General features: G+C 39.4%; 8 protein-coding genes across 8 annotated transcripts; 4 read left to right on the forward strand and 4 right to left on the reverse strand.

Moving 5' to 3' along the window:
* Positions 1-31: 31 nt before the first annotated feature.
* BEWA_049570 (conserved hypothetical protein) lies at positions 32-6,268 on the forward strand (the record flags this gene model as incomplete). Its single annotated transcript, XM_004831885.1, has 1 exon — positions 32-6,268. The coding sequence occupies one exon, from the start codon at positions 32-34 to the stop codon at positions 6,266-6,268; it is 6,237 nt and encodes a 2,078-aa protein (XP_004831942.1).
* A 335-nt stretch (positions 6,269-6,603) lies between these two features.
* BEWA_049580 (hypothetical protein) lies at positions 6,604-7,926 on the forward strand (the record flags this gene model as incomplete). The annotated part of the gene is made up of 1 exon (XM_004831886.1): positions 6,604-7,926. One exon carries the CDS (start codon positions 6,604-6,606, stop codon positions 7,924-7,926), a length of 1,323 nt encoding a protein of 440 aa, XP_004831943.1.
* Positions 7,927-8,354: 428 nt separating this feature from the next.
* Positions 8,355-9,599, reverse strand: BEWA_049590 (hypothetical protein; the record flags this gene model as incomplete). The annotated part of the gene is made up of 1 exon (XM_004831887.1): positions 8,355-9,599. The coding sequence occupies one exon, from the start codon at positions 9,597-9,599 to the stop codon at positions 8,355-8,357; it is 1,245 nt and encodes a 414-aa protein (XP_004831944.1).
* A 524-nt stretch (positions 9,600-10,123) lies between these two features.
* On the reverse strand, positions 10,124-11,536 carry BEWA_049600 (hexose transporter, putative; the record flags this gene model as incomplete). Its single annotated transcript, XM_004831888.1, has 1 exon — positions 10,124-11,536. One exon carries the CDS (start codon positions 11,534-11,536, stop codon positions 10,124-10,126), a length of 1,413 nt encoding a protein of 470 aa, XP_004831945.1.
* Positions 11,537-13,053: 1,517 nt separating this feature from the next.
* BEWA_049610 (hypothetical protein) lies at positions 13,054-13,812 on the forward strand (the record flags this gene model as incomplete). The annotated part of the gene is made up of 1 exon (XM_004831889.1): positions 13,054-13,812. The coding sequence occupies one exon, from the start codon at positions 13,054-13,056 to the stop codon at positions 13,810-13,812; it is 759 nt and encodes a 252-aa protein (XP_004831946.1).
* A 235-nt stretch (positions 13,813-14,047) lies between these two features.
* BEWA_049620 (conserved hypothetical protein) lies at positions 14,048-21,188 on the forward strand (the record flags this gene model as incomplete). The annotated part of the gene is made up of 2 exons (XM_004831890.1): positions 14,048-14,561; positions 14,596-21,188. The coding sequence occupies 2 exons, from the start codon at positions 14,048-14,050 to the stop codon at positions 21,186-21,188; spliced, it is 7,107 nt and encodes a 2,368-aa protein (XP_004831947.1).
* Positions 21,189-21,199: 11 nt separating this feature from the next.
* Positions 21,200-22,216, reverse strand: BEWA_049630 (hypothetical protein; the record flags this gene model as incomplete). The annotated part of the gene is made up of 1 exon (XM_004831891.1): positions 21,200-22,216. The coding sequence occupies one exon, from the start codon at positions 22,214-22,216 to the stop codon at positions 21,200-21,202; it is 1,017 nt and encodes a 338-aa protein (XP_004831948.1).
* Positions 22,217-22,563: 347 nt separating this feature from the next.
* On the reverse strand, positions 22,564-23,295 carry BEWA_049640 (signal peptide containing protein; the record flags this gene model as incomplete). The annotated part of the gene is made up of 1 exon (XM_004831892.1): positions 22,564-23,295. The coding sequence occupies one exon, from the start codon at positions 23,293-23,295 to the stop codon at positions 22,564-22,566; it is 732 nt and encodes a 243-aa protein (XP_004831949.1).
* Between the last annotated feature and the right edge of the window lie 1,044 nt (positions 23,296-24,339).

Consider the following 24,339-nt stretch of genomic DNA (forward strand, 5'->3'; position numbering starts at 1 on the left):
TGTGAAGATATCGACTGGGTTTTAACGTAACATGTACATAAAGATACTGGTATACCTCTGCGGTATAGCGAGTACGCTTGTACTTGCGAATTTGAACATCATTCCATCGCAAGTTCTTCTTCCCAGGACGAGGATTTACGGCTCCACAGTTACTGAAGAATTGCTCAATTTTAACGTGCAAGTAAAGCTAAAGACTGAACATAGCAAGTGTGTCATTTGGAGTATTCAGGATGACGGGGTTTTTGAGATTTACAAGGGTCAGCTCCCGGTGGAAGTCGACGCCAAGAGAGAGGGAGCGTGTTCGTCAAGCGTGATTGTACGACCCGTATCCACGATAGAAAAGCGTCAGGACGCGGATAACGAGACCTCCAGAACGTTTATCTACGGCTACGATCTGGAGAACAAGGCCAGGACGTCCGCAGAGCTCTCCGTCTCTGGGCTCTCATTTATAGCTTTCGAGACGAGAAACAGGAGGATATCCATTGGACAGGTTGTGACATTGAAAGTTGTTGGATATGATCACGATAGAAATACTTTTACAAGTCTAGAGGGAATACCATTTGAAGTAAAGGTAGAGAATGGTGCGGTTTTGACAGTTTTGGGTTTGGAGAATGATCCACAAGTATCCACAGCAACAAGAGCTGCAATTTTGGACATGCCTGCCCACTTTCCAGTTTCCAGTGGATACTCTGTCTGTACAGATGTACTGGTGCTCAAGGGTTCTTCCGTTGGAAAGACAAAACTTTCCATGAGGGTACTATTGCCAGAGTACAAACATGTTTCTATAGATGATGTAGAGTTTATAGTTTCTGAACACATCATCGTAGAACCTCACAGGTTGCTTTTAATGCCAGCAAGTTCCTACAAGTTTTGCGTTTCCTACCTTGAAAGCGCGTTTGCAGAATCAGAAAAAAGAGTTGTTGATATGACAAATTATCAGTGGTCCACAGACACTGAACTTGATGGAGTAAAGGTTTCAAAGGATGGCGTACTGACAATCTCTGGAGACTGCCCAGAAACTTTTTTCAGGGTGATAACCAGAGATGTCAGGACGGATGAAACTTTTGGTAGCACCGTCTCTGTGAATAGCCCAAAATCTGCCGGTGTATACTACTCTACGTATACTAGTGCTCGAGCGTTTTTTGATGGGAAATTTGGTGCTATAGGTGATTCCGAGGATGGATACTTGGACTCTCTAGTTGCCAAGCTCGATGAATCATGCCTACAGAACTTGAGGACTGGAAAGTTGGTCAAGGGAGGACCCGATACCGTTCCTACTATATATCTTTTAAAGGGAAAAAAGTACCTTTTCGATCTATCACTCTTTGATGCTACAAATTATCAGTTTACATCAATGAGTGCCTCCACTTTTGTTTGGAAGATGGAGGGTAGTGGTGGAGCCGCTCTTTTGTGGAAGTCAAAAAATGAGAAGATGGTACTTTTAAAGGCATTGGATGAAGGAACTGTTGATGTAACGGTAGATAACAAGGGTGGACCTGCATTTTCTTGCAAATTAAATGTAACGTCTTCTGTAACACTCAGAGGATTTTCCGAGTATACCATAGTTTCAGACGATCAGTCTACACAATTCAGTTACAGCACAAGGCCACTTGTGCTTCCTCTAGGTGAATCTGTACGTCTATTTGCAGAGGGAGGTTCTGGCGACTATAGCTTTTCTGTGGACGAATCACATTCTCAAGACCTGGCAATTTCCCTAGATAACGGAGTTTTGCATACTGATTCCTATGGAACAGCCATATTGTCAGTGCATGATGTAAACAACAAAGAGAATATCTTCAAAGTTCAAGTCATTGTTACACACTTGGAGTCTGTACATTTCAACTCGCTAGGGTCGCCACTGGAAAGGCTTTATGTGGAAAAGGGGAAACAAAAGTCTGTGCCTCTATTAGTAAAGGGTGAAATTTCAGGATACAAGCCAGTGTATACAGATTTTTGGAGTGATTCAGATTCTCTATACTACAAGTTTGACTCTTTGGACGTTTCTCCTAGAATTGTGTACAACAAAAGATACATTGAACTTTATGGACTCCACTCTGACCTTTTCCAGAGCAAAGCTTTACTAAAGGGTATTTCTGTTGGGAAGACTGATCTGGATATTCATGTTCCAACAGATCCTAGCGCGTCGTCTCTTGTAGTTGCGAAAGATGCCAAGTTTTCAGAGACCTTCCATGCCAAACAACGTGTGGAAGTCTATGAACCAATTATGCTTCATGTTGACCCCCTTTATCAACTCCCTAAATCCCTTTCAACCAGCACCTTTGCAAATGTTCAAGTGGGAGGCAAGGTACGTGTTCTCATAAAGGGTGGTCACCCAAAGGTATCAAACCGGGCTACTTTGGAATGTGAGAGTGGAAACCTCCATATAGAGGCGCTTGATAAGGCGTATGATATATACTGTTTGGGAGAAACTGATGGTGAAGTTGTAAAACTCACATCTTCAGGATCCACAAGGGAATACAAAATATCATGCAAGATCGCTACAAACGTCAAGATTTATCCAGCAAGGGGTTCTCATGATCTCAAAAGTGTTGACAATAGTTTGGATGTATATGTTGATGCTCCTGATCTCGCAAATTTCCATACAAACAAGGAGGCATTGCATGTATTCAAGGCTGTTGCGTTTGATGCAAATGCCGTAGCACTTGTACCATCTCACAACTTTACATTTTCTTGGTCTTCATCATCTCCATCTCTTGATGTTCCATCCGGAGTAACCATTGACGATTCTATATGCACATACAAGGCTGATGTTCCACACACCTTGTCTGCCCATTTGGAGTGGAAGGAAGTTTATGATACAAAAAATACTAGTTCAAAGATGCAAGGACTTTTAAAAGCTAAAAAGATTACAGCACTCATATCTGGAGTCTGGAAAAAGGATCAAACAAAGCGCTACACACATTATTTGGCTGACGAAGTTTCTATTGTCCCCAAACTTCCTCACTTTATCCATGCACTTCATTCTGGACATGCTACAAAAATGTCAGTATTCTATAATCCAAATGTTTTATACCGCTTCATGATACTTGGTGGCTCTGGGGATTTTACAGAAGTTGCAACCTTTTCAGAGCCAATAAAATTTTCTCATTCACCAACTTTTACGATTGGTGTAGATGATCTTCATGCTCCGAGTGATGTTTATGGGAAACAGGTTATAGACTTGTTTAGCAGTCTGGATTTAAAAAAGATTACGGATGAAAACGGTACACTGGTTGCAAAATATGTCAATTTTACATGCGACTATCCAGCCACAAAGGAGGTTGACGTTTCTGACAAGCTTCTGCTATGGCAAAAGTCTCAGCATATTTCGCTCCAGATTTCACACGTTTCGAGAATGGGCATTTTCATACGCGAGGACGTTGAAGGCATGGATACGGAGGCTGATGTAGATGCAGAAAACTACACACTGTTTGTTGGAAGAAAATACATTGTAACTGTGCGTGGCTTTGATGCGAGTGGACTAGTGGTTGCTGGAATTGCCCCAAAACTCACGAGTAACAGCGCCTCAATATCGATTGAACCAATTTTGGAACAGTCTCTTGTATTTTCCAGATATTCCATAAAGGTAAACGCTCCAGGTGCATACAACATAAAGGCTGAACTTGGAAATTATTCCGGATTATCCCAGGAGCCAAATGGACCAGTGGCAACATCTTCTGTCACTGTACAAGTTTACAAGGAGGTTCTACCACTTTTCAACTCAATAACAGTCCTTCCATATTCTGAAGGTTTGGAGCTTCCCTTTACGGAACATAATGAATCTTTAAAAATGACAGTTGTATCAAGGAATACCGCTATAGTATCAGCAAAGTCACATGGGTCAATTTGCAAATTTAGCACATTTGGACCAGGATCAACTTTTATGGACATTACTGTCTCTATAGGAGATTCTGGATCATCCAGCAAATCCACATTTTCAATCCCTGTACACGTAAAGTTCCCAGAAGCTAAAGCGGAGATTACTACTAGGAACAAGGTGCTAACCCTCGACTCTGCCATTCCATTGATGCTTGTACTGGATAACTTTACACCATTTTACCTCGCAACGGATAAAAAATGTGTCTACGAGTGGAACTTGGAGGGTCCTGGACATTTTGTGGAGAATGGAGACAAAGCTCTACAGGGACCTGCTCTAAGCAACGTTTCAATATACGGTAACAAGGAAGGAACGATTTTCGTCTCTGCAAAGGTTACATGTGATGTAAATGACTCCAAGTTTGAGACGGTCACACCAAAAATATCCCAGACTTGCCAAAAACGTACGGATCCATTTACGGATAGAAACGTCTGTCCCATTACAATGGCTGAGAATTCTCTCTACTCGTCAAAGTGGGATATTCTAGACGTTATTTCTGGAACGGAGAATGTTATGGAGATGCTATCTGGGGATATCGTCAAGACTGGTCACCCTGGTGACGTCCTCATTAAATCTGTACGTGGATCACATCACATAAAGGTGGATGAGATTGCACAAGTTTCGTTGCAAGATCAGGATGTTACTGTAAAGAGAGGCGGTAAGCAGGATTTTAGGATTCTGCTAAAGGATGAGTATGGATGCCCAATGCTAGCTCCATTGGATTTATCGTGCAAGGCCTTTTCGAGCAACTCTGACGTTTTACGCGTGACAGTCATGGGAGATTCTGTTACAGTTGTGGGTGTTTCTGAAGGTCATGCTCTCTTTTATCTGCAAATTTATGCCAATGATAGAAATGTTGTAGAGGGATTCTTTAGAGCCAATGTCAAAAACTCTATAATTCCTCAAGAGGTTTCCGTTGTAAAGGGGTCAAACGTTCATCACATTTCTGGAAACACTAGCAGATTTTTCCTTCGCTTAAATTTTGGACTTGCATCAAAGTTTGGTCTTGATACCCATGATGTGGCGTACGCAAAGGTCTCTGAAGAGCTCCACAAGTTGTTGGAAAAGGTTGGAGCCCATCTGGAGAGCGTTGGAGAACCAATTGTAGAAACTATCCCAACAGAAGAAGCTAGAGGTGCAAAGGAAGTTGTTTTGGTATTCCCACTTGTTTGCAAGTATAGAGGAGGTATTGAAGAATTTTTAAATGCTACAAACGAGGCCTTTTCCTTCTTGTGCGGGACAAACTCTCTCTTTTCTGCACTAGAGTCTGGACTCTTACCAATCAGTGATGATGACTGGGTATCTGGCTCTCCGTCCATCTATTCTGCAGGATCTCCGGGAACCGCAAAGAGCGAGGGTAGCTCTGTGATTGTTCTAGACTCTGATGTAAAGGGAGAAGGACATGTTAATGTCTATGCTGAAGTGTCCAAGGTAGAATTTGCAGTTTTGGATGTCGCTCACCCTGATGGGCTCGTCAACTTTGGTACTCTGAAACACTCCGAGTTGTATAGCCCATATATATTGGTATCTAGGATGCAGACATCTGAGGGGTTTGTTGTGGAGACTACAAACTTTGTAGTCCCAAATGTGCACATGGAATGTAGGTTCCTGGACGACATCCATTCGAGAATCTTCAAATTTGTGCCGTCCCAACACATGGTTGGTCATTGCTTTTATCCATCAGCACATTTGTCATTTGACACATCTGCCAATTGGGAGGGACTTAAGGAATTTTTAAAAATTGCAGACTCGAAAATTGGTGCAAGTTTGCAATTAAAGGTTTCCCTATACACCACTAAAAAGAGGGATAACACTCGTCAATTGGATATTCCACTTTGGAGCTCAATATTTGACTGGAAAGCTCCTCAAATTGTTAAATTTGTAGACTCACAGGGTAGAGATGTGAGCGAAGTGTGCCAGGATACTCTTGGTACATCCATTTACGTTTACCCATTTTATGGAAGATACAGCCTCCACTCAGAGAGCAAACACTATAGCCTGCGCATTTTAGAACGATCAGGGCTCTTGTGTATATTCAATATCGCAAACAATGGTTTTCATGAGGACACTAGACTCGTTGTAAAGAATGGTAAACAGAGCATTGGAACACTAGCAATACGCCAGTGCTCTACAAGTACAGAAAAACCTGTACGTGAAATCATTATCGAAAGAACGAAATACAAGGGTGACTTTTTTTCCTTCTTTACAATATCGCTACTCACCTTGTTCCTTTACCTCTTGTATTCTGTAACGTATAGAAACGAGAGGTACTATGAACCAACTGTACCAATCCAGGTTGAGAGGAAGCTTCCCAATGTCTTTGAAAAGATTTACAAGGGTGATTATGACAATATCGCAAGTGGTGAAGTACACAGGAAACTTTATGCATAGTTTTCCAACCTAGATGAGTCTTTGGCTTTTTAAAGTTGTAATTTTATATATCCAAGTAGGTATTTATAGCGAGTATACATGAAAGAGAGTAATTCTCTAGGCTGCCTAGTTGTAGTATACTACATTATGTCTAGAGGGAACATCCATACTGTACTACTGAAGACTCTGTTGATAGCTGTTCATCTTGTTCTGTGGATAGTCTCTCTGACGATGAGCCAGTTGTGAGGGAGGATGAATACATGGAAACTAAACTGTTCCCTGTGGTTGCATTTAGACGCTGATATAATGATGGATGGGTGTTGGAGGATGGAGTTGCTCTGAGAACTCTAGTGGTAATGGCAGCACTAATTCCGCCACAAGTAACCATTAAGCTCTCAGAAAACCAAAATGTGAATAAAGATGGTGAACAAGGAAAAATAACTTATGGTGAACCTGTTACCGGAAGTACTACTAGGATTACCATTACTGTCACAAAATCTCCCTATCCTACTTATCAAGGATCTACTGCGAACTTCTACAGGTACAGACATGCTCTTGAGACTAGAGGAACAAAACCATTCAAACTTTTGGCAGTCCATGGCGATGAAAATAGTCCTATAAATATAGCTCATGATATCGGTCAGTATATAACCTCTGTTTCTGCTTATTACTGGAAGGATAAATCTAAGGAGGCTATATTGGTAGAAGTTGTCACTACAAATCATCTGGGTGCACATACCTATTACTACGGTAAAAAGGATGGTAATATCTGGACTCCACTTTCTGGAAATCCAGGTCCTCAACCTACTCCACTTGTACCTGATGATCTTGAGAAGAAACTGGATGATCTAGTTTGCCAACATTACAAAGCAGTTACTTTGGATTTATCCTCTAAGAATTCTAAGACTTATACAAATGATGATAATAAGAATAACAAGTACTGTTGTAGTTACCACAATCCCAATGGTGATAAGAATGATGGCAGGATCGCTGTTAACAAAGGATCAGTTTCTTGTAAAGTAACTAATCATGACCCAAGTCAAGCACATCCTAGCTCTGCTCCATTCTTCAAACATGAGATAACTTCTGACGGTGGGTTGAGAGTTTCCGCTATCAAGTACTATCCAAATAGTTCTGGTCCGAGAAGGAGAATAAATATTCCTGGCCTTGAAAATTTCCAAAACGGTTCACTCTTTCTCTACGTTTTTCACTGTACGGGGGAAGCTCCAATTCTCATATATGTTGAAGGTGGAGGCCATACGGTTGATAAAAGGTGGTTTAAAAAGCCTGCTAGTAGTAATGGTAAAGATGAAAATTGGGAGGCCTTGGATGACCTCAATAACATAACACTGGGGGAACAACCTAATGCTATAGACTGTGAAAAATATAAAAGACTTGTTGAAGAACTTAAATGTAGCAACCATAAAGATTGCCCTTTATCTCAAAATGGACCTCCTCAACCACCACCTCCTGTTGGAGAAAAAAATCTTGAAGAGGATAAAAGGGAAGATGGTGAACCTGAAGATGACGAAGAAGTCACTTCTACTGACTCTTCTTGGGATCTAAAGACTATTCTTGGGCCCATATTTGGAACAGGAGCTCCTGTCGGTGGAGGCGCCTATGCAGGATGGCATGTTTATACTAGGTATTTCCTTGACGCTTTGGTACGCTTAATATGATGGCTGTGGATACTTACGGTTATAAGAAATACAAAAAACACAACTAGTTATCTACATGAATAATGTGTCTGTCTACTCCTGACAGATCTTTCAAGATTTATTCTGACATTCGTATCTTGTTGATGTAATGGATACTGAACAGTCGGTCTTAATTTGTTGGTTTGTTTTTGTTTCATGTTAGTCCTTTCTGTTCTTGTTGGGTCATTGTCTATTCTCTAGTGTAATAAGCAAGTGATGGAGGTACTCTCAAGACATATACCTCTATAACAAAACGAGTAATGGAGTATACCAAGAGTTAAGGTTATAGACTCTAAAAGCTCATGTGGATTCTAACATTCCAGTATACCAATAAGAGAATAGTCTAGAGGGGGAGTCTAATGAGAGAGTAGTTTTACTGCCAGAGATGAGGGTGTTCTTCCTGTAGTACATTACAGACGAGCAATTAGTCGTGCAAGTATAGCAGGTCCCTTCCACACAGCGAGACCACCCAACCCTGTTCCACCTACACTTGCAGCAGATATTCCTATTATTGCTTCCGTTGAAAGTCCATTACCCTCAGATTCATCGTCAGAAGGGGCTTTACGAGCTTCAGCAGTAAATTCGGGAAGAAGAACAGGAAAAGTAGTAATAATAGTATTAACCGAATGAGAAGCTAGTTGAGAATGAGACTCATGCTTTTCAGAACCTGTTAGTGCGTTAACAAGTGCTTTAAAGTCGCTTCCATTACAGTCTTTAATGTTTTCTGGATCCTTTGATATACCCTGGACCCTTGTCCACTGAGAATCATCACCACCTTTCTTGTACCACTCAACCTTAAAGTTTCCGTATTTAATACAGATTAGCTTGGGATCATTCTCTTGACGATAAAATGCAGATACAGTGAGAGGGCCTTTAATGGGAAAACCCAACTCAGAAGCAGTTATTCTAGTTCTTTTACCAGTACGTCCACCTTTTTCGTGGTACTTAATGTCAGCAAGAGTATATTTGCTATCGGTAATTGAATGTTTTTGATATGAAATGATATTTGAGCTGTGATCCGGTTGTGTACAGGAAATTGTCTTTGACTCAACGGATACCTTTTCAGTACCTCTGTGGTAATGGTAATAGCAACAGTACTTATTTCCACCACTGAAATGACTCTGAGGTACAACAAAGTAAAGATTTATAGCGATAGCCTTATTACGTTTACAGTTAAGGTCGTCAAGCTTTTTCTCAAGGTCCTCAGGTGTAAGAGACTGTTTGAGAAGATAACCGAAATTAAACCGATGCCATTTAGGACTACCACTACTCTTGACATAATACTTAGTTCCATCTGATTCAGTGGTAACTCCTATCAAGAGAACCTTACCGGGTGTGTTACCAAGGCCATTGTTGTACTTCCAGTAATAAGCATGAACTGAGGTGACGTTGGGAATACTGTTCTGTTCTTCAGGAAGAATTAGTTGAATGTGTTTGCCACTATCACCTAGTACTTTTAGGAGCGTGAACTCTTTCCCTCCAGTTTTCAGGGCATATTTGTACTCGTAGAAGTTTGCAGTAGATCCTCTGTCACTAGGATATAAAGATCTGGTGACCTCAATGGTAAGATTTCTGCCATCAATATAATTTTCAGGCTTGCTATCACTATTTGGCTTTACACTAAGCTTAACTGTTACTTGTGGTTGGGCTGTCATTATTACTATACTCAGAGTAAGTCCTTAGACATGGAGATTACACTTCCTTTGGGATAAGTCCCTATTCAAACACTCTTACCACTAATACTACATTTACATAACCCATAATAGACAAGTCATTTATTCAAAGGTGAATAGACAAGTTCATATACTGCATTAGTTTCCCACTATACTACCTACTCATACATCCTTCCATACTCTTCATTATAGTAGTACTCCATTAATGTCTCCACTGGTGTGAGAGAATTGTCAGTATGAATGAATGATGGTACCTATGAAGAGTCTACAAACAATACGCAATAGGCGTGACAGAAGACTATAGGTCTAAACAAACAAATGGCTACCAATTAAAATATCCCCAATGTAGGAGTTTACATGTGCGATAATTACCTTCTATTCTTACATATCAGCTACTTGCTCTTTAAATTTGATATTTACAGGGTGGGATAAAATGCCCCAAAATACTAAACTCATTAAGACATACGCTTTTGAACCAGTTCAACCCTTTTTTTGAAAAAATAATATCAACTGTAAGCCTTGCCAATGGGAAGCCCCTTGGTCTCTTTGATGAAAAAGTAAACGTGTAAAAAGTTAATGACCGAAAAGACGAAGATCATGATATAGACAAACTTCTCAGACCACGAGAGCAGGATGTCAGAGGTACTAAGCATCAGGCAGGCGGTAGTCCAGTTGGCAAAGACTGTGACAGAAAAGGCTCCATTCTTGTATTCGGGGGAGTACATTTCCGGTATGTAAACCCAAAATACACCCCCCATGCCCAACGCAAAACCAAAGACGAAACCGATTGCTCCAGTAACAGAGACCCACCCAGACCACGCAGCCTTTGCATCAATCAGCTTGGAGAGTGCGGGTAGTGTTGAGAATACCGTGAAGATAGAGATACTGGTGAGGAAAAATGTCCTCCTCCCAAACTTGTCCAGAAAGGGGACTTGAAAAATTGTTATTAGGGTATTAAGGAGTGTAATACTGCAGGACAGTACAACCGCATTGTACGTACGACCGAGCATAACGGTGAACATCTTGGCGGTATTTGAGGTCAATATTGCAATGCCCGTAAGATGTTGGAAGATAGCCAAGATGATGCCATGCATGATGGCTACTCTATACGTCTTGTTTTTTACCGCTTGAATGAATGAAATGTTTGGTGTAGCCTTGGCAACCTCGAGGTTACGATCGATCTCCTCGTAGACCTCATCCACCCTTTCAGGTCCGTGGAGCTTCTCAATGACCGCCTTCGCCTCATCGGTCTTTCCCTTTTCCACGAGTTCGTGAGGTGTGGACATTGTGAATGAAACTCTGAGGAGGACCAGAGCAATTGCTGAAAAGAAGGCGGGGAACATTTGGCAGAAGCGCCACAAAAACTTGTCAAGAAACGGGATCGTAACATCCACACTCTTTGCACCAAGAACGTAGCCATGTGAAAGTTGAAATGCGCAGGACGCAAACTGCCCAAATGTGATGCATGCAGGGTAAATTATGCCAAAGAAGCCTCTAGACTCCGAGGGGCAAATCTCGGTAATGAACATTGGAACGATGCCAGACAAACCAATGGCAACGCCACAGGCTATGCGTCCAATTAGAAGACAATTAAAACAATGCGCAGTGGCAATCATCGTAGAACCGGCAATGTATAGGGAGGATATCAAAGTCATGTTTACCCTTCGCCCGTACTTTGCAATGAATCCCATGAGAAGTGACCCCAAAGCTGCCCCTGCAAAGACCGCCCCGTTGACAATACCTCCAAGTATGGCCGCTTTACTGCATTCAATAGTATCAGAGCCTTTACACCACTCGAGCTCCACAATCATAAAATCCTTGCAAATGTTCAAATTCGCTGTGGCGAACCCGAAGCTCAGGGCTAACAGTGACGCAATCGTCATGCCAACTATCAACTGTGGCTGAGTCCTTTTCGACATTTTGAGTTTTTAAACTATAATTTAACCTATGGTACAGAGAGTTTGTCAGTATTGATGAAAAATGTGTAAGTACTTTAGAGCATTCTGAATTAAAATTAAAACCGGCCGAATATCGCCGTACACATTAATAAACTAGCTTTTGCATATCATCAGGTTAAGTATACTTCATTCAAAAATAAATTAATACGGAACTGCCATGTCAAACGATCACTCACCTCCGACATCAGCCAAGTGGCATAATATATGGGGGAGTACGCCTTTGTTATCTCCAGCTAAACGCCGTATTCTGAAGGTTCTGGAGGCTCAGACAAGGAGAAAGAACCCTTGGCAGATGGGAAAGCGGTAAATTGGCCCGAAATATCTCACGACCAAGCTGCCGGGGGAATGAGATACTGCCTAGAAGAATAAGATGAATAACCTCGACAATGAAGAAGAATGTAGTCTCCCTATACTGATTAGAAGAAGAATCTTGCACCATGTGGAAGAATGAGCTAGAGACACCCCTGGAGGGTGGGAGACCATAGCGTCTCCGGGCTTAAAGGCCCATGTACTCCAGGCATCCGGGGACACTCCAATTGGCAGCTCCTGAGCATCTTCCCTGGAATGAGACTCCCCAAAGGTTTCCTATCACGCTCTAATGATAAACATTGGAATGTATGCACAAGATGACTAGATCTGTCTCCCCTATGAAGATGCCCTAATCGGTCCCGCGAATAGAGATGCCACAGGCAGAAGAGTACACCATGGTCTCGGTACTTTAGATTCCATACTTTTGACATAAATAAGTGGAGCACTTAACACTCTACTCTATCTATAGACATCTTTGTAATGTTCCTTGGAAGAAATTTAGTGACGAGAAGGAAGAATGAAGTAGGGGCACTCTTTGGAGTTATGTATAGTGAGAACCTGTAGTCCCTTCATTAACACCTCCGAGAGAATGTTGTATATTTAGCATCCTGGGGAATTATAGCTCCAAAGTGAATGATTTATAAACATCAGAAGGAACATGTTAAACTCTAGGGTATCCAGGAATGGACTTTCCAGTAGACATAACTGTAATAGTTGTACTTTCATGATGGTATGTATCTTGAGGTTGATTGGTAGGACTAAATATGATATCAACCGCTACATTTTCATCCATCACAACCACTAGTGCCTCTGTTACATAGTGGTATATCATCCTTACATAGTCTCATCCACTATATTTCACCTATAAACTGGTATAACACACTAATTCTACAAATAGAGATGTAACTATGAAACAAAGTGGAGTAGCATATGTTTTGTAACGATGTTGTCCTGCAGATCCTCTCATTCACTTCAAATCCCACAAACGCTGAGAATCTGGCCACTTTCATAATCTCTCCAACATATAAATAGATTTCTCATCATTATCAGGGGTCAGCTCAGAATAACTGATCTGCAGAGCAGTTACACATTGTGATTGTCCACCACCTTTGTACCTCATCACACCACTTTATATATCATACGACAGACATACAGGATATACTCCTAAAATGGGAGATATCTCGGATATTATAAAGGGTTATAGGCTCCTCGAAGAGTATGAGCTTTCCCAAAGTCTCTCAAACCTCTTTGAAGCCCAAAAGGGTAAATACGAAGCCACAGAGGAACACACTGCAGATATTTTGAGAGAATTCTACTATAAAAAACTAGCAGAACTATACAAGACCCTAGGAACTACAAGTGCATACTCGATATCGTACAATCAACCAAATGATGACCAAGATGGCTCAACTCTGGATGAACCTCACCATTCCAGCAACATTAATCCAAGCTTTAACAATGAGAATAAAAATACAACCGAAAATATGTTAGAAGAACTAGAATCTACGACCAAAACGCTGGAATCGTACTACGAGGCGATTAACAGGGGGGTCTGGAACAACTCTAAACTAAACGAAGCATTTTCTGCAACATACCTGGATGAAGAAAAATGGCCAAAGGCTTCAAAATTACTGAAAGAAGCCAGCAAGGGTGACAAGTACAGACAGTGCCTGGACCTCCTAGAGGCTCGCGACGAGCTCTGCAGGAAAATCATCGCAGTTCAGCACTGCCTAATTATCTCTACACACACCTCCAACGTTGCATCGACGCAATCTGATCGCAAATGTGTGCCTTTGGAACCCTCGGGAGAGGCAAGAGAGCAGAAGACCCCCGTAGAGGCTGCCGTGACAGAAAATCGCAAACTACTACAGAGAATTGAACTCTACAAGAATGAATTGATGAGAGTCTACGAGAATTCCGGGAACTAACCTACGCATTTCGACCTGCGACCAGACAAAGACCCTACTGGCACGTTTGTATCGCAATTCAGACTATAAAATACACACATTTCCTCACAGAGACATAAAATGTAGATTAATGTATATAAATTGTATAGACAAACAGAATGGAAAGTTTTTTGCAACTGCCGGGGAGTTTCTTGCGTAGGCCGACGAAAATTCCTCTCTATACCCACAAATGTGATGAATTTTCTCTTTAGACGCAATGAAGATACGAAAGAAAGAGGATCGCAGGAGGGACGGAAGGTGTGTGCTCCAAATATCGCAAAGGACGTCCAGAGTCCTCAAGGATGTGCCAAAGTATGGAAAAATAAATTCACTTGAGGTAGATGAGGTACTTTTCTACCTATTGGATGGTCTTGTGGACCAAGATGAAGGTATTACGTCTGCGATCACGAATTCGCTTCTCAAGTTTGCCCAGACACAGCCGGAGTTCACACTCAAGTCGATTCTATCCTTTCTGGAAGTACGAAGGACATCGATATCACATCAATATTCACTCTTGTTGGTCATGAGAAAGTGCATTTTGCAATGCAAATCTGTTTTATCCAATGCCGCCATTAAGGAGATTCTCCTCTTTATGCTAAAGGAGCTCAACTTTATCAGTACATCCGATACAAGGCATATGGAAATGAGGGAAATAGTAAACGCTACAAGTGTTTTATGTCCAGGATTTTCAGTTGACGTAATTTTGGCATTCATACAAGACATGCGTTCAAGTTTGTTTAATGATAGTTTATACAAATAATACAGATGAAAGGAGCGCCGATATAATGTGTATATACATCCAGATTTTGACACATTTATGTGCACTCGTACCCAAAAACACGTACATATGCAAGAGTCTAGTATCCAGCTGCATCATGTCAATGTTTTCTGAGGATATATTTAGAGAAAACAACAGTGAGTTATGCAAAGATTTGTCTACGTTTCTCTATGCACTTTCGAATATGCTCGCAATTCAGTACAAGGTTAATATTGCGGAGGAAAGTCCAGAAACCCTTAGCTTATGCGATGGGATAAATGTAGAGGATTGCGCATATAGAAGATTCCTATGCTACCAAAATGTTTTCAGGGCTTTTGAACTGGGAAGGAATCCTGGCTTGGAAAATACCATGGATGATAAAAGTTTTATGGATGAGACTGTACATTATACAAGAGATTGTGAAATTAAGAGAAGTTTGAGTTGTGGATTTAGCCCAGATATTAAAGTGATAAGAAAAGACCCAGATATTCAAACTTTTGAATATTCTATAAATAGGGAATACGCTTCATTCATGTCCATAAATTCTGATATAGACGAAGAAGTCGAGGACCCTTTGTATATTATGGAAAGATATGTTTCAATAGAATCTCCGGAGCCAATTGGTACTGTTGAACCAATATTCCCTCTAATGATGGAAAAATATCTTCCAACAATTTACACTAATGCCTCATACAATGTGACATGCATGGAAGTGTTTTACTCTTTGGTTATCTTCTCACAGCACATTACAGATGTCACATTTTCCAAATATGCCGCCTCTCTTTTGGACTCAATGATTGTGAGATTTCATAATTATTTGCCTAATCTGCAATACAGGCATGTTTCTGTTCCAGATTATGCAAACACATGGATCAAACTTTACAAATCAGCATCTGCAACATTCGGTAGCAAAATTATTACTCTATTTTCCTCCATTGGATATTCTATGGACAGATATGTAATTCTGCCTCCAACCTATTTTGTCAGGAGTCTGAGGCTATATGTTCAAATTTTGGAAAAGAGGAGCCCTTATACACTTTGTGTGCAACTCTTTAATATTTGTGGTGTTCTTTTTGGTCTTTTGCATGGTCTATTCGAGTATGGAAGTGAGTATTTTGAAGCTGGTAATGACCACCAACCCACAATTGACACATTTTTGAGTGTAAACAAATCATTTTTGAATACAAACGATAGAAAAGAATGTAAAACATTCATATACAACATAAGGGAAACGTATGGACTCTTGTTTTCAAATAACTTGACCTCTTTGGTTCTTTTGGAATTTTTATTTCAAAAACTTAAAAGTGATGTGGTCTCAGAGGTCACCGTTTCCCTCTATATATTATTCATTCTTTACTCTTCCTTTTTGGATGAGAGTGAGTTGGATGGGAATTGTTCCAAAATATGGCATCTGATAAATGAATTAGATGAGCTAGTCAAACGCTTCAAGGGTGATCCATTCTCTTCAAGACTAATACTATTGTTGTTGAGTTACCTATCCAGGGGAAAATGGTTCACGTTTCACAGTATTAGTATTCACAATGTAGCTAATCGAAATGCTCGTATTATGGGCATTCACGGAATTGGTAAGTTGAGGAATAGCTTTCGTATTGGAATCTCCAAGCAAGTTATAAATCTTCTTAACTTTGTATTTAACCTAAAAGTAAATTATGATATTGAAAAGAGGATAAATCAGTCAAAGGTTGCAGACATTGGATTTCTTAGGGCAGTTTATGAAGGGGTTCCAAAAATTGTTGACAAACAGCTACATGTTGCTATAGACACATGCTTTGATTCGTTTATCCCTAGATACTCTGCGGAAGTATTATTGGTCTACCTTGTAAAAATGTTGGTAAAGAATAAAAAGAGAAATGTACTGACTATATTTAGGTCGCTATTGGGAATATTGAACCAAAATGATCCTCGCAGAATATTGTTAGTTTTATCTGTTGATCTTCTCATGAAATTGATGACTTATGCTCTCATATATATGCATGATCCCGTTTGCTATCTTGAGGAAGCAGTTGTCGCTTCAAATATTGTGAATTTAATTGCCCATATTATCTTCGACAGGGGACGTCGTTATATGAGTATAACTTCAAATAGCAGCATCCCATTTTATCCCTATGGTAGCATGTCACCATGTGGTCCATTAAGCAATGTGGGATCACCATGCAGTGATGATATGAATGATTATAATGTAGATTTAAATACCGGTGACATAACGGAAAACTTTGGCAGAATATCAAAATTTTTGTCCAAAATTTTGGATGAAAATAAGATATCTAGTGCACAATATGTAAAAGTAATTATAAAGACTCTTGGTTCCATAATTGCAACCATAAAGAGAAGAACGTCAATACAGTCTAGCTATAACACATTCTACAAGAGTGATCAATCTCCATCACCACTTCATACAGCCTACCATATGATGGGAATTCTGAATATTTTGAGTGTATGCGCACGTACAAGCATTAGGATGACTTCAGATTTGATAAATCTACTCATTGGACTACCTAAACAGAATGTATTGCATGTTTTGGAGTATTCCCTGCATTTTTATGAGAATTATGAAGTATATAGATTACTTCCAGATGTTTACGAGTGGAGTAATTTGCTAAACGTTAGCGAGGAAATTATTTTCACAATGAATACCCTGAGGAAAAATACGAAAATTACGCTATTACAAGGAGTAACTATAGATGAAAAGATAGATAATTCCCAAGCACTGCAACAACAACTACAAACTCTTAGAGGATTTTGTATAAGCGTTCTTGGTGCGAGTGCTAGGAATAGAAAGCACGTACTTTTGAAAGTATATTATGTGTTGTTAATGAACATACCAAAGGGAACTTCATCATTCACTCTCTTTGGGAAGTCCACAACAATTTTGCTCTCTGAAAAAATCCGATGTATCTGTATTTCAGCCTTGTCTCATTTGTACATTCAAGGTCTTTGTCCTAACATTCCTGTGCAAAATCACGATCAAGACTTGTGTACACGGGATATTATGAACGAAATGGGAAACGAATTAAAGGGATACATTGATGCTATGAACGCATATGATTTGGCAAAATTGTCCCTTTTGTACAAGGAGGTATTTTTAAAACACTTTGGAATATCTGAAAATTCACAAGCCGGGAAAGATGTATTATCTGATAACATGAACTTGGAGTGCATCATAGTACCTCTTATATCCCTTTTAAATACAGAATGCGAGTCTCACATTAAACTACTCGTACTTAGAGGGGTTTTAAATATACTTTCACAAGAGCATTTAAGTCTAACACGGGATTTTTCTCTCAAATACCTTATTTCTTGCACAAATGGGCTCTTGTATTTTCTTTCAAATCCTAGCATAAAGGAGTATACAATGAAAGCTGAATATGATGTTTCAAATATAGAAGGATATTATATGACAATTTTTAATAACAAGGGGTCCACAGATGATGCCTTTTTGGATCACAAGTTTATTCATAATGGAGAGTCTGTAAATGAAGTATCATTCCTATCCTTTATTATACTTTGTGCTCTCTCTAGACATTACTATGGTATTTCGGAGACATTACACCCATTTTCCACCTTATATTGTCTGTTATCTTATGGTGATTGTTACTTGTCAAGTAGATTAAAGCATCTTTCCCTTGAAGACTATGCCTCTATTGACATATCAAATCTTCTGGTGTATTATATGACAAATGTAATATATTCAACAGATGATACATCTAGTGTGTTGGATGCTCCTTACCCGGATCTGGAAGACTGTGGAATGACTATGCAAGACAATTGGACAAGGTTATCAAAAATTTTGATTGTTACACTTTTTGTACCACCAAATATGGATGAAAATCATGTAAAGCATCGAATACTTGTGACATTATCTCTTTTGCAGTGTATAAGGTATCAACCCAGAGTTTTAGATGAAATGGATCAAGAGGAAAGGGATGGATGGACAAAGGTTGTTTTACTTATATGGGCGCATATTCTACGCATTAGTTCGGATAATTTACTCAAGCTGCAACTTATGAGATCTTTGGAAAGTATATTGAACATTGAAAGTTTGGAGTACATAAGATTAGATAGTTCCAGGCTCCATGCCCTAGAAAATTGTGACAAGGTAAACGGTATTGGAAAAATTGATCAATTGCTTCCAGGAAGTTGTTTGATACCATGCATGCTTTCTTGCATAAATTTCCTTGAGTCATGGTCCTTATTATCGGATTCGTTTGCAAAGATTATACACAAGATTCTTCAACATAGATATGATGAAATTGATTCTAAACATCTTGAGTCCGTCTTAATTACAATATTCAAGAGATTCTCTTATTTCTTTCAATCTGAAAATGTGCCCACATTTTTACGTCTCTTTCTAATTGACTTGGCAAAGGCTGATTTTAATATACTATGTAATGCTCTATTTTCAAAACAGCAACCCTGTACAAAACAGTTTCAAATTTCCATCATTAGGATAGTTTCAAGTGATCTTTATCTCTTGGAATCAGTACTTGAGTTTTTGACTTCCATACTTTTACCATCCTCTGATAGTGTGAATAACTGTCCAATTGATTTTGTAATGGAGTTTACACTTGAGGTGTTGCTTGGTAGTTATTCACAATTTATAACTACAAAGCATGGTGCATCATTCATTTCTGCACTTGTGATTTATCTAAATTCTCTTGAACAGCCATTTAAGGATGCACTTGCAATACTCGATCGCATTTTAGTCGTGTTACGTTCTAAAGGGACACCGCGGGAATTCATTCAGGAAGAGAAACAACTGAATGAACAACAAAAGGAATGGGTACTAGTTGATGACATTGGCAAAAAAATCGTTGCAAAATCCAGAAGGATAATTGGGCACAGTGTGGCATTAAAGGTTGCATTTTTGGAGAGTATGCTCTTTATCATCAAGGATAGTAGTCAAAATGCAAATTTTATCGCAATGTTGACGATTTTTTCGGAACTAATGAGACATGGGCACCTGGTTAACCAAGATGATTATGTAAATAGCATATTTGAGCAAGTTCCAATTGTAGATTTAGTGGAAGATTTGTATTTCAAAAGTATACACTATTATCTCAAATATGAAAAGAGGGTACCTGTTCATAGAGGCAAAGGGAAAGATTTTGAAAAGATAGTTTCCACGTTATCTGGAGCCCTGAGCAAATTGGACACAAGTTATTATATTTGTAGAGCACTTTGCAGTTTTGTTCTTCTTAGCTTACGCAAGAGGGTACGAGTGTCAGAAATAGTCTACAAGGTTATTGTATCCAAACCAACACCGTCGGAGGAACGCACGAGGTATGCATACATCCAATTACACATTGCTATAATAAAATGGTACAATGTACACAAAAGGGTAGTGCCCTTGTACATACAGAGGCACATGATACATCCATTGGCAGTTGCACTGGCATCAAAGGGCTCTGAAAGGGTTATTCTGGCTTCTAGGACATATCTCTACATGGTTCATTCTATCATGGCAAATTTTGTATCAATTAGTGATGAAGGTTCTCTACAACCTTGTAAAGAAGATGGTCTGGATGATGAGCCAGAGATTGATGGAAGATGTACAAATAACATATCGTTGAGGGGAGTCATGGAAAAAGGTTCAGAGTCGCTTCACGCGGACAACTGGAATGCTTTCTTAGAGTCTCTAATTGTAAAGGGGGTATACACTGGAAAGTCGGATGGTAAAGTCTGTTTTTGCGGTTGCAACTCGCCTCTTTTAAAACACACTGGAAAATATAGAGTCTGTCTCGGCATTGCGTTTTACCTCTTGCTCTTTTTTTCTTCGACATTACCATGCAAAAATATAGAGCTGGAAACACCGCAGGATATAGAGAATGAATTTAAAATGATAAAAAAGAATGAATTAGATCATAGATCAAGTGTTGTTTTGTTTGGTGATTCCTTTGCGAATTCTACTCGCATGGAATGGCCAATTATCGATGCAAATGACAGCTCAGATTTTTACAACATTGATGAAATTTGCTCTCTAAGACTAGAGAGTAGTAGCGAAAAATGCCAACCTTTAAAAAAATGTCCAAGGGATTTATTAAAAATCTTGCAGATCGCAGATTATACTGTAAATGTAGACGGATCGCTGTCTAGGATAAACATTCCATTCAAAAATGATAAAATGGATATTACAAATATACTAATAGCAAATAATGCAGCATTTTTTGATATTTCTAACTTAAAGCCGATTTTGAAGTCAGTTTTGTTCACATCACCCACAATATACCGGTTCTGTCTTTCTCGCAAATATCTCCTCAGTCCATCTGCATTCGTCTGCAAAAATTTACCCGCATATGATGCATTTTCTGGCGAATGTATCGAGCTTTGTACATCAATTATAAGCATTTGTTCCTTGTATATTAACAAGGAGATTGAAGATTTGAAATGCGAAATGAAGAACAACTGGCCAAACTGCTTCTTGGAAATTTTAAGATTCAATGCAATTATGCATTTTGAGGCTCTTTCTACCGCTGTAACCAAGAAGTTGTGTAACATACTGGAGGGAGATGACTTGGGTGACAAGAGAAGCGTCTTTAAGGCTATGGAACTTTTCGCACATATAAAGTGCCAAGATACATAATTTTTTCATATTTAAAAAAATGAGGGAGATTCAATTCTACTTGTTGTATCATCCATGTCTTCAGAAGATTCAACTTGTTCTTCTTCATCCTCGAATACCTCATCAGATAGTTGAGTCAGACGTACAAATGCCGCAGGCATACAAAATGGTTCCCTATTATCAATGTATTTTGAGACCTCTTCTGGGTCCCTTATTACAGCCCTTGGCTTGAATTTTACCTTTTTCATGGACGCAAACATCCTATTTGACTCCTCTTGGTCAACAACTTTCCACCTTCTAAACACTTTTCCGTATCTAACAATTCTTGATTCATTTCCCATTTTGATGCACAATACCAAAAGTGAAGTGTAATTATTGAAACTGGTGTACAACCATACACCGGTGCATATTTCGTTGCCCTCAGCCTCCCAAATCGGTTCTTCCCACTCCTTAACCAATACATAGTGGCCCGATTTTTCAGGAAGAAAGCTCGCTCCATCTACCCTTGGGTAGATATCTTTGGATATTATTGCAAAGTCTTCCATATGCGCGATGTCGAGGATGGGAGAGTGCTCTCTCTTCTTACTAGTTCCCCTCAATAGTCTTCGTGACCTTGAAGCTGTCGATGATTTGTTCTCAATGAAATCTTGCTTTAGGAGACTCCAGTCATAATCCTTCCTCTCTAGGGTTATGAATTCTGTTCTCGTGTGCGTTTTTGTGACTAAACTCAAAATATCTGGAGAGCTTCTTCTTATGTGTAATCTTACCAATACACATCTTTCGCCTTTCTTCCCTTGCCATAATGTATCGCCACCCTCACAAACTCGTTTAATCTTATCGTCAGTTTCCGGGGAATATGATATTACAGATTCTCCCGGGTTTGCAGAAATGTGTGTTCTGTCCTTGTGTTTAAGGTCATTAATATCCAGTATGGATGATGTCGCCAAATAGACATCGAAATCTGCTCTTCGTTCGGTTATACAACTAAGGAACCCACACTCGTATTGTTTAATCAATAATGCAAAGTACAAAACCCATGCAAGAGTCATTTTGAATTGCTTCTTTTACGCAAAATTATATCTTAATTTATAAAATAGTCATGGGGACAATTGATTTATAAAGAGACAAATAGGAGCAAGTCGTCTGTTTATGGATCTTCCTTTTCATTGGAACCCATTTTATTGACGAATAAATTGCCGCAAGGATATTGGTGTGTAGGATTCACGTTCTGGAGATCTAGAACGGAGGCCTGAGATTCGCTCGTCCATTATTCATTTCCATAGAGGAATGGATTTTCGACAAAATCTGCAGTCTTGTGCATGAAAAAGATTTTTTATTCAAGACATACAAATAAGCTAAACATGTACCATTTAATTAAAGCAATAACGATATTCTGTCACATTACAGTTCCGGTTTCGTTGTCCAGCTCCTCCAGTTTGGAGTAGAAGGATTCCTTCGTTACAGGTACCCACTGTCCATCTCGTCTCTCGAAATAGAGGAGCTTGTAGGTATTTCTGCAGTTTATGAAGAGTTGGACAAGTTTAGGATCTTTGGGATCTCCGTGTATGACAAAATACTCGCATTTGTGGTCCTCAGACTCCCAGATTAAATCGCTTCCATCTGCGATTGTAGCTATTCTATACTTTGAAATCGGCACGTATGTGAAGGATGGGATTCCAAATGGCGTATACTCGTGCGTTGAGAACATGGCAGGGTCGATGTCTCTAATATTAACCTTTTGCTCCAAGAGTAGCCTAGCAAACACCTCGTTGTAGACGTCAGAGTTTAGCTCCTTCCATTCACCCTGTTTGAACCTGTAGTATCTGTAATACAACTTATCTCTGCTTATAAGTGCGTATGCTACTCTCTCCATGCCATATAGCCTGTAAACTACAAATCTAACGCACTGCTCGTTTCTTTGGTCTTGCTTCCATATTAGGCTGTTTCCACTCACAATTCTGCATATTACTACTCCGTGTCTGGGGTTATACGTTGTATGCGATAGTTCAGTCCTATTAAATTCCATAAAGAAAATTTTTGCCTCGTCGCGCTTTGAGATATCAAGAGTAGTCCTTTCTCCATATGCTAGAATGATATAAGAGAGAACAATCAAGAATACAGTTGCCATTATAGATAAAAATAACATGTGGAATATCTGATACTGGTATCAAAGCCCCTCTTTACTCCGTATAAATTCTGCAACTGTAGCCTTGATGCCATATATGGCCCATACCTTCGGTTTGCCATTTCGATTATCAGCTTAACGCCAGTATTGGATAATAAAACTCTGTCATATTGTCAATCATATTTTTTAAACTCTTTAGGGTCCAACTTATCCCGAGTTTCATATCCTCGCTAGGAGCTATTACAAAAAGTTTACAAAGTCGTTGACCGTATGGGGGTAATATTACCTTCTGCATGAGCCATATATTTCCAAGCTAAGACCATTCTAGGGGTATCCCTGACGATAATGACCATTAAATTAAAGGCTTGATCTGCTGTATAATCTGTAGGATCCACAGATGAGGAATTAATGGGAATGAGTTATCCAGACACCATCTCCGGAGTTCCCTGTTCCAATTTCTCTACCACTGTATTATATAGCCATAGATGGTATCTAACAAATCTTTTCTCATTATAATGGTCTATCTATTGTCGAAATTTGTCCTTTAAACTCGTGGAGTATCCCTATATGATACACCGCAGCATGTCTCTCATAATCCTCACTTTCCTATGTTAATTACCGGGAAATTCGGAATAAACCACCATTATTATAATAATTAACGTAATAATCCATAGTTTATATCACTCCAACTCCCGGTAGGTTGATACAAAGACATTTGGAAAACTTTAATCCAAAAACGAACGTGGCTCACTTTCACGACAAATTGAGATTAAAATGACTATAATTATCAAATATGCCATAACTCCTCAAAAAGCAGAATATATACCTCCAAAGTTTGTAAAGTAACTATCACATAAACAGGTACTCGAGCGATCAAATTTTAGATAAGAGTTCTATTAGAGTGTCTATAAACTCCTTGTGTGGATCCTATAAATTTATATATCAATGGGATCAAAACCTACATATTCATTCCACTCAACAAGTAACATGTTATTGGGGCTATGCTGCATTACCAGACTTGAAAATTTAAAATATTTCCCTGCAAAT

Source organism: Theileria equi, assembly GCF_000342415.1.
Source record: "Theileria equi strain WA chromosome 4 map unlocalized gcontig_1105316255041, whole genome shotgun sequence".
Classification (NCBI taxonomy): Eukaryota; Apicomplexa; class Aconoidasida; order Piroplasmida; family Theileriidae; genus Theileria; species Theileria equi.